The sequence below is a fragment of the Aspergillus terreus genome, genomic scaffold, assembly GCF_000149615.1.
Source record: "Aspergillus terreus NIH2624 scaffold_1 genomic scaffold, whole genome shotgun sequence".
Taxonomy (NCBI): Eukaryota; Fungi; Ascomycota; class Eurotiomycetes; order Eurotiales; family Aspergillaceae; genus Aspergillus; species Aspergillus terreus.
This window is the reverse complement of record NT_165972.1, coordinates 2,250,258-2,264,208: the sequence shown is the minus strand read 5'-3', so window position 1 is coordinate 2,264,208 and position 13,951 is coordinate 2,250,258. Positions and strand designations below refer to the sequence as shown.

Below are 13,951 nucleotides of genomic sequence, written 5' to 3'. Positions count from 1 at the left end.
TTTTTGACATCAAGTTTAGGCTTTAAACCAATTCTCCCATAACTCGTAGTGAGTGTATTTCGATCTATGCCGACTGTGGGCGATTTCCATAACTGGCAACCAGACAATACCACGTGACCACGCGTTCCCGTAACGCGTCAGACTATCCCGAGCCTGCAGCCAGTCTCAATGCCACCAGAACAGCGGAATGAGACCTCGCCAGCTATGGTCTTTAAGCCGTTCAAACCTCCTTTGTTAAGGAAATCATCACAGCCATCCTCTAACTCTCCATCCTCAGCTACACATGCGGACCGCGACAGCCATGGCCCGCCTGCAAAGAAGCCTCGTCTGGACGAGAGGAAACCATTAGTCCAGGTCGAAAACCTCAGTGGCTCACCAGAGACGAGCACAAACGACTCGGCACAACCCCGATACTTCAACGTTTTGTGGTAAGACTCCCGTTCCATCAGAGAGAGACGGGAACTGATGCACGTCCAGGCGCAAGCCGACAACGAAAAAGAACAAAACATGGGACGGCGACGGTACGCTCACCGCGCGCGACGGATACGTCTACCTGCAAGATGTCTCGGGGAAAGATATGGGTCGAACAATGCACGGCTCGCGACTTGAGCCCGGCGTGATGCTGTCAATCAGCGGGAAGGAAGTCGAGATTGAGTCGGAGATACCCCGGAAAGAGTACTTGTCCGGGAAGCAATTTCTACAGACCAGGGAGATCCCTTCTCCAGCGACGGCTTCCGTGCCGAAGAAGACGACTGGGACGGGTTTGGGTCGGAAAACCAGTTCTTCGACATTGGCTGCGTCTGGTGTCCCAGACCCCGCGAAGCATTCAAAGAAAGAACGGATCGCTAACCCTGCATCTTCGAGACCTGGTATTCTATCCAATGCGTTCAAGAACCCCCTCCGGGAAAGCACTGCGGCGCCCATCGCTCCCGTCGCTTGTCCTGTGCCGCGACACGACCCAACCCAGCCAGGCGCGCTGGTGATGCCGCGGCCGTCCTCCGTGCCGAAGGGGAAGCAGATCGTGGATGTGGTCGTGGACCCCATCCTGGCGAAGCATCTGCGCCCGCATCAGCGGGAGGGGGTGAAGTTTCTCTACGAGTGCGTGATGGGGATGCGGGATTTCAACGGCGAAGGGGCGATTCTAGCGGATGATATGGGACTGGGGAAGACGCTGCAGACCATTACGCTTCTGTGGACGCTGCTGAAGCAGAACCCAGTGTACGAGAGTCCGCCGGTGGTGAAGAAGGCGCTGATTGTGTGCCCTGTCACGCTGATCAACAACTGGCGCAGGGAGTTTCGCAAATGGCTCGGCAACGAGCGGATAGGCGTCTTCGTCTACGACGACAAGCGCAAGCGCCTGACGGATTTTACTATGGGCCGGGCGTATAATATTATGATTGTCGGGTATGAGAAGTTGCGGTCTGTGCAGGAGAACCTCGCCAAAGGCGCTGGGGTCGACATTATCATCGCGGATGAGGGCCACCGGTTGAAGACGCTGCAGAATAAAAGCGGGCAGGCGATTCAGTCGCTCAATGCAAACAAGCGGGTGATCCTTTCGGGGACGCCGATCCAGAACGACCTGAAGGAGTTCTTCGCTGCTGTGGATCTTGTCAATCCGGGTGTCCTGGGGACGTTCAAGTCTTTCATCCGGGAGTTTGAAGGGCCCATCGTGCGGAGAAGACAGCCGGAGGCGACGGAGAAAGACATCGAGAAAGGCGAGGCCCGGAATGAAGAGCTCCGAGAGCTGACGTCGAAGTTCATTCTGCGCAGAACGGCGGATATCCTGGCTGATTATCTGCCGCCAAAGACGGAATATGTCTTGTTCTGTGACCCGACGCCGACGCAGGCGAATATCTATCAGAATGTGCTTGCGTCGCCGGTGTTTCAGAGCGTGATTGGCAACGCCGAAAGTGCTTTACAGCTTATCACTATTCTGAAGAAACTATGCAACAGTCCGTCGCTTCTGTCACCGAAAAACAACAAAGACCAGGCGCCCAGCGAGACTGTTGCTGCTCTGTTAGCTTCATTGCCGTCAAATTTGCTCAGACACTTTTCCCCTTCATCCAGCGCGAAAGTTCGTGTGCTGGACCAGCTGCTGTACAAGCTGCATACAACCACATCGGAAAAGATTGTGCTTGTCTCTAATTACACCTCTACCCTGAACCTCCTTGCAACCCTTCTCACCGCCCTCTCCCTACCATTCCTCCGTCTTGATGGTTCGACTCCCGCGCAGAAGCGACAGTCCCTCGTTGAAGACTTCAACCGTCTTCCGGCTGACCGATCCTTCGCATTTCTCCTATCCGCCAAAGCCGGTGGCACGGGGTTGAACCTCATTGGGGCCAGTCGTCTGGTGCTGTTCGATGTTGACTGGAATCCGGCCACTGATATCCAGGCTATGGCGCGAATCCACCGCGATGGCCAAAAACGAGCTTGTCGGATCTACCGCATCCTGCTGAAAGGTAGTCTTGAGGAGAAGATCTGGCAGCGTCAGGTCACGAAGCTTGGGCTTGCGGACAGCGTCATGGAGCACAAGGACGGCATGGCGCAGTTTTCCCGCGATGAGCTGCGGGATCTGTTCAGATTGGATCAGGAGAGCCGGTGTCAGACACATGAACTGCTTGGTTGTGATTGCGGCGGGAGAGGAGTCAAATCCGCCTCGCCGGATCGTCGAGCCGAGCCCATAGTGGACTCGAATGGAAGCAGCTCACCGTGTGTGATCGACTCAGCAGACGAAGATGAAGACTTCCCCGACCTGCCGTCGCTCATCAAAGCGTCGGAGGTAGACATGGAGAAACAGGAGCAGATGATCCGAAGCCGACGTGGCAAGCCTCCCGTCCGCAGGACCGGCGAGAAGGCGAGCACGAGCGGTAATGGAAAGCCTGATAATAAGAATAAGATGCAGCAATCACTTTCACATTATGTGCATATCGACCCTCATCTGCTTGGTGGGGATGGATCTGCGGAGATCGAACAGGCGGTCGATGACGATGTGCTGCTGTCGGTGTTGAAAGGGGAGGGCAATAAGATTGGGTTTATCTTTAAGAAGTCGCGAGAGGCTGAGGCGAAGGATGGGGATGCTTCGTCGCCGGTGGTCATTGATTAGATCTGTTGGCATTGGTATGATAGAGTTGCATGTATGTCCGGGGAATAGAACAGAATTCTGACAAGGGATCTTATGTGAATGAATTGATCTTGCCGGCTTACTATAGATCCTGGGGATGACTCCCTTATGTTCTGCCGACGTCAATTTGATCATGTTTTTACTGAAGTATATCATCACGTGTGATTGCACTATAAATGCATCCTGCCCCCTTCTACGTACCTCCCCGTACCTCTATCTATTACTTCCCATTCATCCTCGCGCAAAGCGCTGCGCCTATATCATGACGATGGAGAAAACGTCAAAGATCAAGACCCGATTCCTCATCCTCTCAGACACACACGGTCTCGACCTTAGCGAGCACCTTACGAACCAACACGCAGATGTCGTACTCCACTGCGGCGATATTACTACCGAATCCAAGCTCGACGAGTTCGACGCTTCCCTGCACATGCTCGAGAGCATCAACGCCCCTCTCAAACTGGTTATAGCCGGGAATCACGACTTCACCCTCGACACACTGACCTTCCAGGAAAAGGTCACAAAGGCCGGCCTGTCGGAGGGTGCTGATCGTGACTTGGTGAATACCGTGTACGGCGACTTCGGCGACGCGAAAAAGCTCTTAATGAAGGAACACACAAAAGGAATCATCCTATTAGACGAAGGGACTCACACATTCACTTTGCAGAACGGTGCGTTATTGACATTATACGCCAGTCCATACACCCCTTCCCTTGGCGACTGGGGGTTCCAATATCACCCAGATCAAGGCCACCGCTTCGATATCCGCGACGTGGACGTGGTGATGACGCATGGTCCTCCGAGGGGCATAATGGATGTTGCGGATTCCGGAAGCAGGGCCGGTTGTTCCAGCCTGTATGCCGCTGTCGCGCGGGTTAAGCCCTTGATGCATTGCTTCGGTCATATCCACGAAGGCTGGGGGGCGAAGATAGTAGCATGGCGACGGCAAATCGGCGAGACCCCGTCGCATTTGACGGATATTGATAATGGGAAATCGGTCGTTATCGAGAAACTCTCGGGCATCTGTCCGGGTGCGATGAGGACGTGTCAGACAAGCCACTGCTCTGGTGATCCTGTTCCATTGCAACGGGGTGCGCAGACGCTGTTTGTCAATGCTGCTATGGAGGGTACCATTGACCATCCTGTACATCCATCGTGGACTGTTGATATAGAACTGCCTAGAGCTAGCGCTGCAACTTTGTAGTCCATACCTACTTGTACTTAGCTCTATAATGCATTGTAGCATCATACACCAGAGAGTCATGCAATTGTTAAATGAAGAAGCGGCCAGACACATGTCAATCAATCAAGATTGCCCCGTGTTACCTCGCCCCAGAGCTTTGCCCCAGTCCACTGTAGATATCACTGCATGTCGAATCTAGACCTGAATTGAATCATTACACCTGAGTAGAGCTGCTTTTGCCCCTTAACCGTAAGTGGCTTGAAAGTATGATCGCATACGATACTACCCGCCAATGACTGCTACAGACAGCATGGCTATATTCTGCAGCTCCGTCCATTGGGCCGGACAGACTCATTTGCCCTGGTTCTAACCTGCTAATTACAGGATTACTTGCTTCTCCAATGGACACCAGGGCGCTTCCTGGTTCGAAAAGCTCAAAAGAATCGATTCACGTCATGCGAATCGACGTATTCGGACAACAGGAAAACACAGCCAATGATGCTTTCGCCACTATGACTTGCACTATATCAGCAAGGTGGAGTGTTCATTCTCGATTTATCTACTTATTCTCTCTTTAATAAAAACGACTATCGAGAATATCGACCGTTACGAACCATTAGACACCCATACAAAAGCCTCTTGCAACAATGTCAACACATACACACTTGAAAGACTTTGATGAGTACCAGCGACTTTACGAAGAATCCACTAAATCACCAGAGACTTTTTGGGCGCGTACAGCCCGCAGTCTACTAGCCTTCGACAAAGACTTCCAGACGACCTATACTGGCTGCATGGAGCAAGGGAAAAATGCCTGGTTCCCGGACGGCTTGCTAAACGCATGTTACAACTGCGTTGACCGGCATGCATTGCGCCATCCCAACAAACCCGCTATAATCTACGAAGCAGACGAGCCCAACAACAGCGGCACAGTGACATACGGCGACTTGCTTCGGGATGTGTCACAGCTAGCATGGGTCCTCCGCCAGCACGGGGTGCAAAAGGGCGACACCGTCACGATTTACATGCCGAACTGCTCTCAGGTCATAGTGGCTATGCTGGCGTGCGCCCGCCTCGGGGCTATCCACTCTGTGGTTTTCTCCGGCTTTTCCTCCGCCTCGCTCGCAGAGCGCATCCAAGACGCCGGGTCAAACGTGGTTCTCACTTCAGACTATGGTCAGCGCGGGGGGAAGCGCATCAACACCAAATCCATCGTTGACCACGCACTGCAAGAATGTCCGTTTGTAAGGGCGGTTATAGCATTCCGTCGGACGGACACTGCGGTCGACTGGGTCCGCGGACGGGACTTCTGGTGGCATGAAGAGATCGTAAAAGCTCCCATTTATCTCGCCCCGGAGGCAATGGGTGCCGAAGACCCTCTATTCCTAATCTACACGTCTGGATCCACAGGCAAACCGAAAGGCATTCTGCATACCACAGCGGGCTATCTCGTGGGCGCCGCCGCCTCGGGGAAATACACCTTCAACATCCACAGGGACGATCGCATGTTCTGTTCGGCGGACGTGGGTTGGATCACCGGGCACACGTATACCGTCTACGCGCCCCTGCTACTTGGGTGCGCGACGACGGTGTTTGAGGGTACCCCGACGTATCCGACCCCGTCCAGGTACTGGGATATTATTGAGAAGCATGGGATCACGCATCTCTGCGCTGCGCCAACTGCTCTGCGCGTCCTCAAGAACGCGGGGAATGATTGCATGGATGGCTACGAGATGAAGGATCTCCGCGTGTTGTGCACAGCTGGCGAGCCGATTGCACCAGAGGTCTGGGACTGGTATTCCGGCGCCGTGGGGGATGGGGAAGGGTGTGTGCTTGATGTGAGAATCCACCAAAGCAGAGCCTTGTGCTGTACCAGACTGACGCAGTTATTCGATTCTCTAGACCTACTGGCAGACAGAAACGGGCTCCCACCTGGTCGCCCCGCTGGCCGGCATCACCCCTACCAAGCCAGGGAGCGTGTCCCTACCGTTCTTTGGGATCAAGCCGGCAATTTTAGATCCTGGTTCAGGGAAGGAGGTGACTGAACATGATGACGAGGGAGCTCTGGTCATCAAACAGCCGTGGCCCAGCATGGCTCGCACCATTTGGGGAGCTCACGAGCTGTACATGGATACATATTTCAGTAGATACCCGGGGTACTACGTGGGTTTGTCAACTCCCGCACGCATTATCACATTTCTCACCATATACCCTAGTTCACCGGCGACCTGGCAAGTCGTGACAAAGACGGATTTTATTGGATCAAGGGTCGAGCAGATGATATCGTCAACGTCTCGGGCCATCGAATTTCCACCGCGGAAATCGAAGCTGTCATCCTCGATCATGGTATGACACCCGCCTCACGCTTCAACCCGACTCTGCTGACAAGGCCATAGAGCAAGCCATCGAAACAGCTGTAGTCGGCGTGCCAGACAAGGTGACGGGACATTCCTTGAATGCTTTTGTATCAGCAAAGTCAGACCCACGGACCGATGAAAGTACACATGACGAGGTTCGCAAAGGAGTCCGGACAGCTATCGGCTCTTTTGCGGCACCAAAGTCTATCTTTCTTGTCAGTGACCTGCCAAAAACTCGCAGCGGCAAGATAATGCGCCGGATTCTGCGGCGAATTGCCGGTGGCGAGCAGGATTTGGGGGATTTGTCTACGGTGAGTGATCCAACGTGATATAGAGTGAACCGAGTTATCTGATACAGGGATGTAGTTGATGAACCCGGACTCGGTTGCAGAAGTTGCCGACCAGGTAAGAAATGGGTGAATTTTGGAGTAGGGGTTGAGGGTGCGTGGAGTACGATTTGTTGCTTATGATATAGAACGTCTGCTTGCTCTGTATGCTGTCAACACGTATCCAATTAACAATCTACTGTTCTAATCTAGCAACCTCACAACACTGACTACCGTCTTCGAATTGCTTTAAATTGTGAGAAACCGCATTCGGTCTGCCGTTCGTGGACAAACATGAATGGATGCTGTTGCATATGTTATAGAGTGTTAGGGAGCCACTGTCAGTGGACATGTTTTCTGCAGAACCAGACGGCTGAGATGAATAGTTACGGGCTCTGGTAAACGTAAATGACGTGCTAAGCATATAATGGGGTCAGATGAGGATGGACCTGTGATGTATCCTGTACATTTCCCACGGCAGAGCGTCATCTAGCCCTCCGCAATAATCGTCATTCCTCTCATCCCTACTGATTTGGGAGGGATACGGGTCCAAATCAGGATTATAAAGTTCGTAAATGACAATATTTTCCTGGCTGCAAACCTTGGTTTCCACATGGGCTGGCATACTTGCCATGACTTGGGCTCAGGCGTGGATCGCTAGGTGTCTGAGATAGATCTTGGATCTTTGCTCAACTATAATTGATAGTAGGTGTATAGTAGCAATTGTTGACCGTTGAAGAAGACATAACAACTTATTACACTGGTGGGCCAGCGTGTATGTGAACTTTCTAATTCCAGTACAGATATTCATTCTTTACAGATACATGTGCTGCTGCCTCGTCATGTCCTTTGCGCTGTGGAACGTGTTTTGTACCCACATAAACTATCGATATTGTCTCTGATGAATGGCGTCTAATCGTAGAGACAGTTGTAACGGTAATCCTCTTCCGACTTCTAGCTCCGATGGTGGAGAATATATCGACGGGTTTCTAATTCCAACGTAGAGGAATGACGAAGTGGCGCTATCGTTGTATCATATACTTTTTGCTTTTTGAAGTAAAAACCTTGGACAGTGGCATATTATGGCTGGCATAACAGCCCTCACTCGATTGCACGAATGCCAATTCTATAACATTAGAAGTTGTTTGAACGAGGCTGTAGAGCCATGTATCCTTCCACGGTCAATCTCCTCTCATCTCCTCTGTTCGCACATCACTATGAGGATGCCCCGCGCCTCGAGCATTTGGAGCGTTCATATCACCGGGCTCGGTCAGTTGGGCGTCACTACGGTTTGTTGAGCCAACAGAAATTCCAATATGCTCAGGCTGACAAGGATCAGGAATGACTATAGACGATATCCTTCACTCAACCCCGAAGTTCTGGCGCGCTCACATGGACAACATAATTGTTCGAGATACAACGGCACACATGCTACTCACTATCCAGTACAATCTGGTGGCAGGGACAGTTGCGCCGTTCGCTGTACAGAGACAAGACCTTCGGCCTTTGATGGATGAAATACTGAATTTTGATGTCTCGTATATACTTCCTCAAACAACATTAGCAGGGCCCCAGCTGAACTACCTCCAATAGGTGCCCTTTTATGCTTAGTGAACTCGGCCATGGGTGTGATGCGCGAAATATCGAAACCACAGCTACCTGGCAACCTGACGGCAGCTTCCTTCTCAATACGCCTACACGTGCTGCAACAAAGTATGTACTTACCGCTGCATGGGAGTTACAGAACTGATCGGATCCAGGTTCATGCCACCATCGATGCCGGTGGCGGGAATTCGACGAGTCGCCGTAGTCTTTGCGCGCCTCTTGGTGAACGGGGAAGACCGGGGTCTTCGGCCTTTCATAGTCCCCATTAACGATGGGCATCAGATGGTCAAAGGAGTCAAGTCGTGGTAGGTCATCAAGGCAAGGACAATATATTGACCGGCATTAACGGCTTGGTAGGCTCCTCCCCGAGATTACAGGTGGTAGGCAGCTTGATCATGGTCTCACATCGTTCGAGGGTGTTCATTTGCCTCCGTCTGCGTTGCTGGGAGACTTAGCAAAGCCGACCAACATGCGAGATCACTTTCTTTCTGCCATTCACCGGCTCAGTACGGGTGCCCTATGCCTCAGCCTCTGGATGATTCCGTTTCTAAAATGTGCATCGTTTATTGTTGGAAAGTACAGTCAGAACCGCACGGTGCAACAGGGAGTCCATGGAGAACGAGCCCCGATCATCTCCTTCAGAACCCAGCAACTTCCAGTACTACATGCGTTAGCCCAGGTGGCCGTCATGGAAACTTTCGCGCTGTGGGTGACTGAACAGTACAACAATCCTTCCCTTCATCCGGCAGCTAAACATGGACTTGGGGTGATTGTGAAGGCTGTATTTCTACAGAACTCACAGGGAAGTTTGAGTGACTTGATTGAACGGAGTGGTGCGCAGGGAATGTGCCCTCACAATCAGCTGGGAACATTCGAGGTATGCGTTGCCCTTTACCAATCTGTCTATCTCATCCTGACCAAATCAGAGCCTATCTCGCGTGACTAGTATCGCTGAGGGTGAAGTCTTGGTCGTGTCTATCCGTAGGTTTTGGTCATGTTGATATGAATGTCGCACTAAACCCCACAGGCCTCGCTACTGAGCTACTACTGGGACGGTATAGCCTTCCAGCAGCCCAAAGGCCTGATTGCCTTTTGGCGAAGCACGAGGCAGGGTTTGTCGCGGAACTGGTAGATCGTCTGAAAAACTCCACTGGACATCGAGGAGACCAATACAACCGCTATGTCCTCCCGCAGTGTCGACAGATGGTACTGGCTATTGGACAGCGCATGGCCTACGAAGCAGCTCTCGATGCGGGAGTAGATGGTGACATTCTTGGTTTATATGAGGCTGGGGCAGTGAAGAGTGACCCTGCTTGGTATGTTGAGAAGCTTGGAATCAATAGGGAGGCCCAGTTTGAGATGGAATGCAAGGCGGCTGATGCGGTCCTGAATCGTCTGGATGAGCATCTGGATAGCTTCAATATTGAGCCTTACTGCACCGCTCCCATGCTTTCTGCTGACAGATGGGAGGGAAGAGTGAATGCCGTCCCGATGTTTACAGGGAATGCGGAGTATGATGTCCCCAAATCGACTGAATGGAAGTTGTGATTGTGTCTGTGATGCCGTTCATGTCTAGCCAGATAGTTGATCCATAGATCCCATTGTTTGCGCATAGAATGTCGCTGTTCAATAAGCTGGTTGAGAACACTTGTAGAAAATGTTCTGCCTAAGGCATGAACATGAGTAAGCCACAACCACCACCTCATCGCAACCATCACCACCACCACTGCACCAGCTTCATTCTCTCCACCTCCATTCGCTTCCAGTCCCTTTCCTCGTCTTTCTTCGATTATGCTTTGATAATTGTTCATCATGTTACATTTTCGCGGGCTTTTCCCAGCCCTCCTCCTCTCCCTCCTTCTCACCCTCGTCTCCTCCGAACACACCTCCAACTGGGCCGTTCTCGTCTCAACCTCGCGTTTCTGGTTCAACTACCGCCATCTCGCCAATGTCCTCTCCCTCTATCGCACCGTCAAGCGTCTCGGGATTCCCGACTCCCAGATCATCCTGATGCTGCCTGATGACATGGCATGCAACCCTCGAAACGCCTTCCCGGGCACGGTCTACAGCAACGCCGATCGCGCGGTCGATCTCTACGGTGACAACATCGAGGTGGACTACCGCGGCTACGAGGTGACGGTCGAGAACTTCATCCGGCTGCTGACCGACCGGCTGGATGAAGACGTGCCGCGCAGCAAGCGTCTCGGGTCGGACGCGGGCAGCAACGTGCTCGTCTACATGACCGGCCACGGCGGCGACCAGTTCCTGAAGTTCCAGGACGCGGAGGAAATCGGCGCGTGGGATCTGGCCGATGCGTTCGGCCAGATGTGGGAGAAGAAACGCTACCATGAGCTGCTGTTCATGATCGACACGTGCCAGGCTAACACCATGTACACGCATTTCTACTCGCCCAACATCATCGCCACCGGCTCGAGCGCCCTCGACGAATCGTCCTACTCGCACCATGCCGACAACGACGTCGGCGTCGCCGTCATCGACCGCTGGACGTACTACGTGCTCGAGTTCCTCGAGACGCAGGTCACCAGCGCCAATTCGAAGCTCACGCTGGGCGACCTGTTCGACTCGTATGACGAAGCCAAGATCCATTCTCAGCCGGGGGTGCGGTGGGATCTCTTCCCCGGTGGTGAGCCCGAGGGTCGTCTGCGGACGGTGGTGGATTTCTTTGGGAACGTGCAGAACATCGAGGTCGAGAATGCCAATGCGACGGAGCCCGGTTCGCTCAAGGAGGATCTGCTGGAGATCGCCAGGCTGGTGGAGAAATGGCGTGCCCGCGACCGAGAATATTTTGCGACGTTCAACGGCACGGCCAGCGTCACCGAGCCTCCGTTAGGCCGCTCTGAATCAGTCGAGCTGCATCGCAGTTCCCGTAGAGAAGCGGTGCAGCCGGCTAAGATGGCAGGGGAGACTCCCTGGGAAAAGAGAGCACTTGGGGCGTCGGTGCTGGGCGTATGTGCGGCTGTCTGGTTCGCTGGATCGATCTTGGGCCGGCCTTCGTAGTGGAGACGTTTGATATACTTATAATTTACCTTATACATATACCCTTTAATGAAAGCACTTCCTAAATGCGGTGGATGTTTTGAATGCGACTTCTAGACCGGCCCTGGATGCGGCAGGTCGACGAGGATGGTCATACGATCTACTCCGTAGTTACTTACTCCGTACAACGCCATGAGGTCTATGAAGGGTCCGTAAGGCCAGCGGGACGGAGTTAGCCGTGGACCCATTGTCCCATTGTACCCACGGCTTGAAACGCTAGATGCTCCGTGGCTGCAGCAGAGTCCAACAAGTCCAAACAGCTCCTGTGGGTGTATCCACATGGGATATTGCCAGTTCTGGGTCTTCTAAACAACCGGCAGCATAGCCCACAGTCTTCAGCAGGGGGTCTGAGATATGTACATAAGTGGCCGGCAAGCTCTCGTCGACCACTTGCCGACTTAATCAAACTGCGATGTCGATCACAGACATCGCAGCAATCACGGAATACAGCATCCTCCGCCGGCATTTCAATGCCTGTCCCGAAACACATGCTTCGTCCTGCAGGACGCCACGCTGTATGCCACGCCACGCCCGCCGGCCTCTTCAGGCTGAACATCGGCATAAGAACCGACGCCTCGACAGGATGAAGGACTGGGCGTTTGCGGGGGAGTGACGAGAGAACCTGTCGATCATTTCATCGTCGCGGGAAAAATGCATGCTTGGCTGAAACGCCGCTGGTTTGATATCGTCCTGTTCCTGGAGGCGTCCGTTCCCAATAAGGAAGAGCGCCAACATTAGCCTAAAGCCACGCGGTGCCCTTCCGAACGCCATCAACGTCTATTCCATTGTCGGGGAGTAGTATAAATATGTACCAGGCGCCCAGTCTGTCCGTCGACAGGATCAAGTGTTCTGAGCAGCTGGACTACTCTTTCATACATCTACCCTCGTTCATTCCTTATCAAAATGGTCTACATCAAGTCTATCGCCAGCGGCGTCCTTCTCGCCTCGACCGCCGCGTCGGCGTATTCGGTCATTGGACGTCGCCAGAATGCGACTGGCCTCAACAGCGCGTTCGTCGCTCACGGCAAGAAGTACTGGGGTACTTGCGGTGACCAGGGCACGCTGTCGGAGAGCGCCAACGTGGACGTCATCAAGGCCAACTTTGGCCAGATCACCCCGGAGAACAGCATGAAGTGGGATGCCACTGAGCCCTCTCAGGGAAGCTTCAGCTTCGACGGCTCGGACTACCTGGTGAACTTTGCTCAGGAGAACAACCTCCTCATCCGTGGTCACACTCTGGGTATGTGAGACATGTGGCTGGGGTTGAGCACCGCTGACGGATGTAGTGTGGCACTCTCAGCTCCCCTCGTGGGTGCAGAGCATCACCGACAAGGATACCCTGACCGACGTGCTGAAGAACCACATCACCACCGTGATGACCCAGTACAAGGGCAAGATCTACGCCTGGGTAGGTGTGTCGGACAGGACTGGACAAGAATGGTAGCTGACCAGCATAGGATGTGGTCAACGAGGTTCTCAACGAGGACGGCACTCTCCGCTCCGACGTCTTCTACGATGTCCTCGGAGAGGACTACATCCGGATCGCCTTCGAGACCGCCCGTGAGGTCGACCCCGATGCGAAGCTGTACATCAACGACTACAAGTGAGGACCTTGGACCTGGCTGATGGAAGACTGTCACTGACATAGCCAGCTTGGACGATGCCAACTACTCCAAGACCCAGGGTATGGTGAGCCTGGTGAAGAAGTGGCTTGATGCTGGTGTCCCGATCGACGGCATTGGCTCGCAGTCGCATCTTGGGTATGTATAGTCCGACCGCAAGTCAAGAGTGAGTTGCTAATGCAGTCGCAGCTCTGCCTGGCCCGCCTCTGGCGTTGAAGCATAAGTCTCCCCTGTCCCGTTTACCACTGAACGTACTGACATACCCAAACTGCTCTGTCCGCTCTCGCCTCGACCGGCGTCTCCGAGGTCGCCATCACCGAGCTCGACATTGCCGGCGCCGCTGCCCAGGACTACGTGGATGTAGGTGTAGCCTGATCCTCCGGAGGATGTGCGCTAACTGGTATAGGTTGCCAACGCCTGCCTCAACGTCGAGGCTTGTGTCGGTATCACCTCCTGGGGAGTCTCCGACAAGGTCAGTCATTTTACAACCTCTTCTCCCATCATGGCGCATTACTGACAAATTGTAGGACTCTTGGCGCTCCAGCGAGAGCCCCCTGCTGTTCGACTCCAGCTTCCAGCCCAAGGAGGCCTTCACTGCCGTCCTGAACGCTCTTTAAATGAAGCGACCGCGAGTTGAAGCCGCGGACGGTGTTCTATCTCTTGTATAAGAGGAAGCGGTG

General features: G+C 53.4%; 5 protein-coding genes across 5 annotated transcripts; all 5 read left to right on the top strand.

Annotated features, from left to right (window-relative positions):
• Positions 1-168: 168 nt before the first annotated feature.
• Positions 169-4,325, top strand: ATEG_00813 (uncharacterized protein; the record flags this gene model as incomplete). The annotated part of the gene is made up of 3 exons (XM_001210899.1): positions 169-428; positions 478-3,091; positions 3,210-4,325. The coding sequence occupies 3 exons, from the start codon at positions 169-171 to the stop codon at positions 4,323-4,325; spliced, it is 3,990 nt and encodes a 1,329-aa protein (XP_001210899.1).
• A 626-nt stretch (positions 4,326-4,951) lies between these two features.
• On the top strand, positions 4,952-7,364 carry ATEG_00812 (acetate--CoA ligase; the record flags this gene model as incomplete). The annotated part of the gene is made up of 6 exons (XM_001210898.1): positions 4,952-6,142; positions 6,207-6,467; positions 6,521-6,650; positions 6,701-6,972; positions 7,028-7,066; positions 7,311-7,364. 6 exons carry the CDS (start codon positions 4,952-4,954, stop codon positions 7,362-7,364), a joined length of 1,947 nt encoding a protein of 648 aa, XP_001210898.1.
• A 788-nt stretch (positions 7,365-8,152) lies between these two features.
• On the top strand, positions 8,153-9,724 carry ATEG_00811 (uncharacterized protein; the record flags this gene model as incomplete). The annotated part of the gene is made up of 6 exons (XM_001210897.1): positions 8,153-8,276; positions 8,339-8,525; positions 8,581-8,700; positions 8,748-8,897; positions 8,950-9,469; positions 9,620-9,724. 6 exons carry the CDS (start codon positions 8,153-8,155, stop codon positions 9,722-9,724), a joined length of 1,206 nt encoding a protein of 401 aa, XP_001210897.1.
• A 680-nt stretch (positions 9,725-10,404) lies between these two features.
• ATEG_00810 (GPI-anchor transamidase) lies at positions 10,405-11,610 on the top strand (the record flags this gene model as incomplete). Its single annotated transcript, XM_001210896.1, has 1 exon — positions 10,405-11,610. One exon carries the CDS (start codon positions 10,405-10,407, stop codon positions 11,608-11,610), a length of 1,206 nt encoding a protein of 401 aa, XP_001210896.1.
• Positions 11,611-12,552: 942 nt separating this feature from the next.
• ATEG_00809 (endo-1,4-beta-xylanase) lies at positions 12,553-13,888 on the top strand (the record flags this gene model as incomplete). The annotated part of the gene is made up of 6 exons (XM_001210895.1): positions 12,553-12,889; positions 12,936-13,057; positions 13,107-13,252; positions 13,302-13,409; positions 13,678-13,743; positions 13,816-13,888. The coding sequence occupies 6 exons, from the start codon at positions 12,553-12,555 to the stop codon at positions 13,886-13,888; spliced, it is 852 nt and encodes a 283-aa protein (XP_001210895.1).
• Positions 13,889-13,951: the final 63 nt, after the last annotated feature.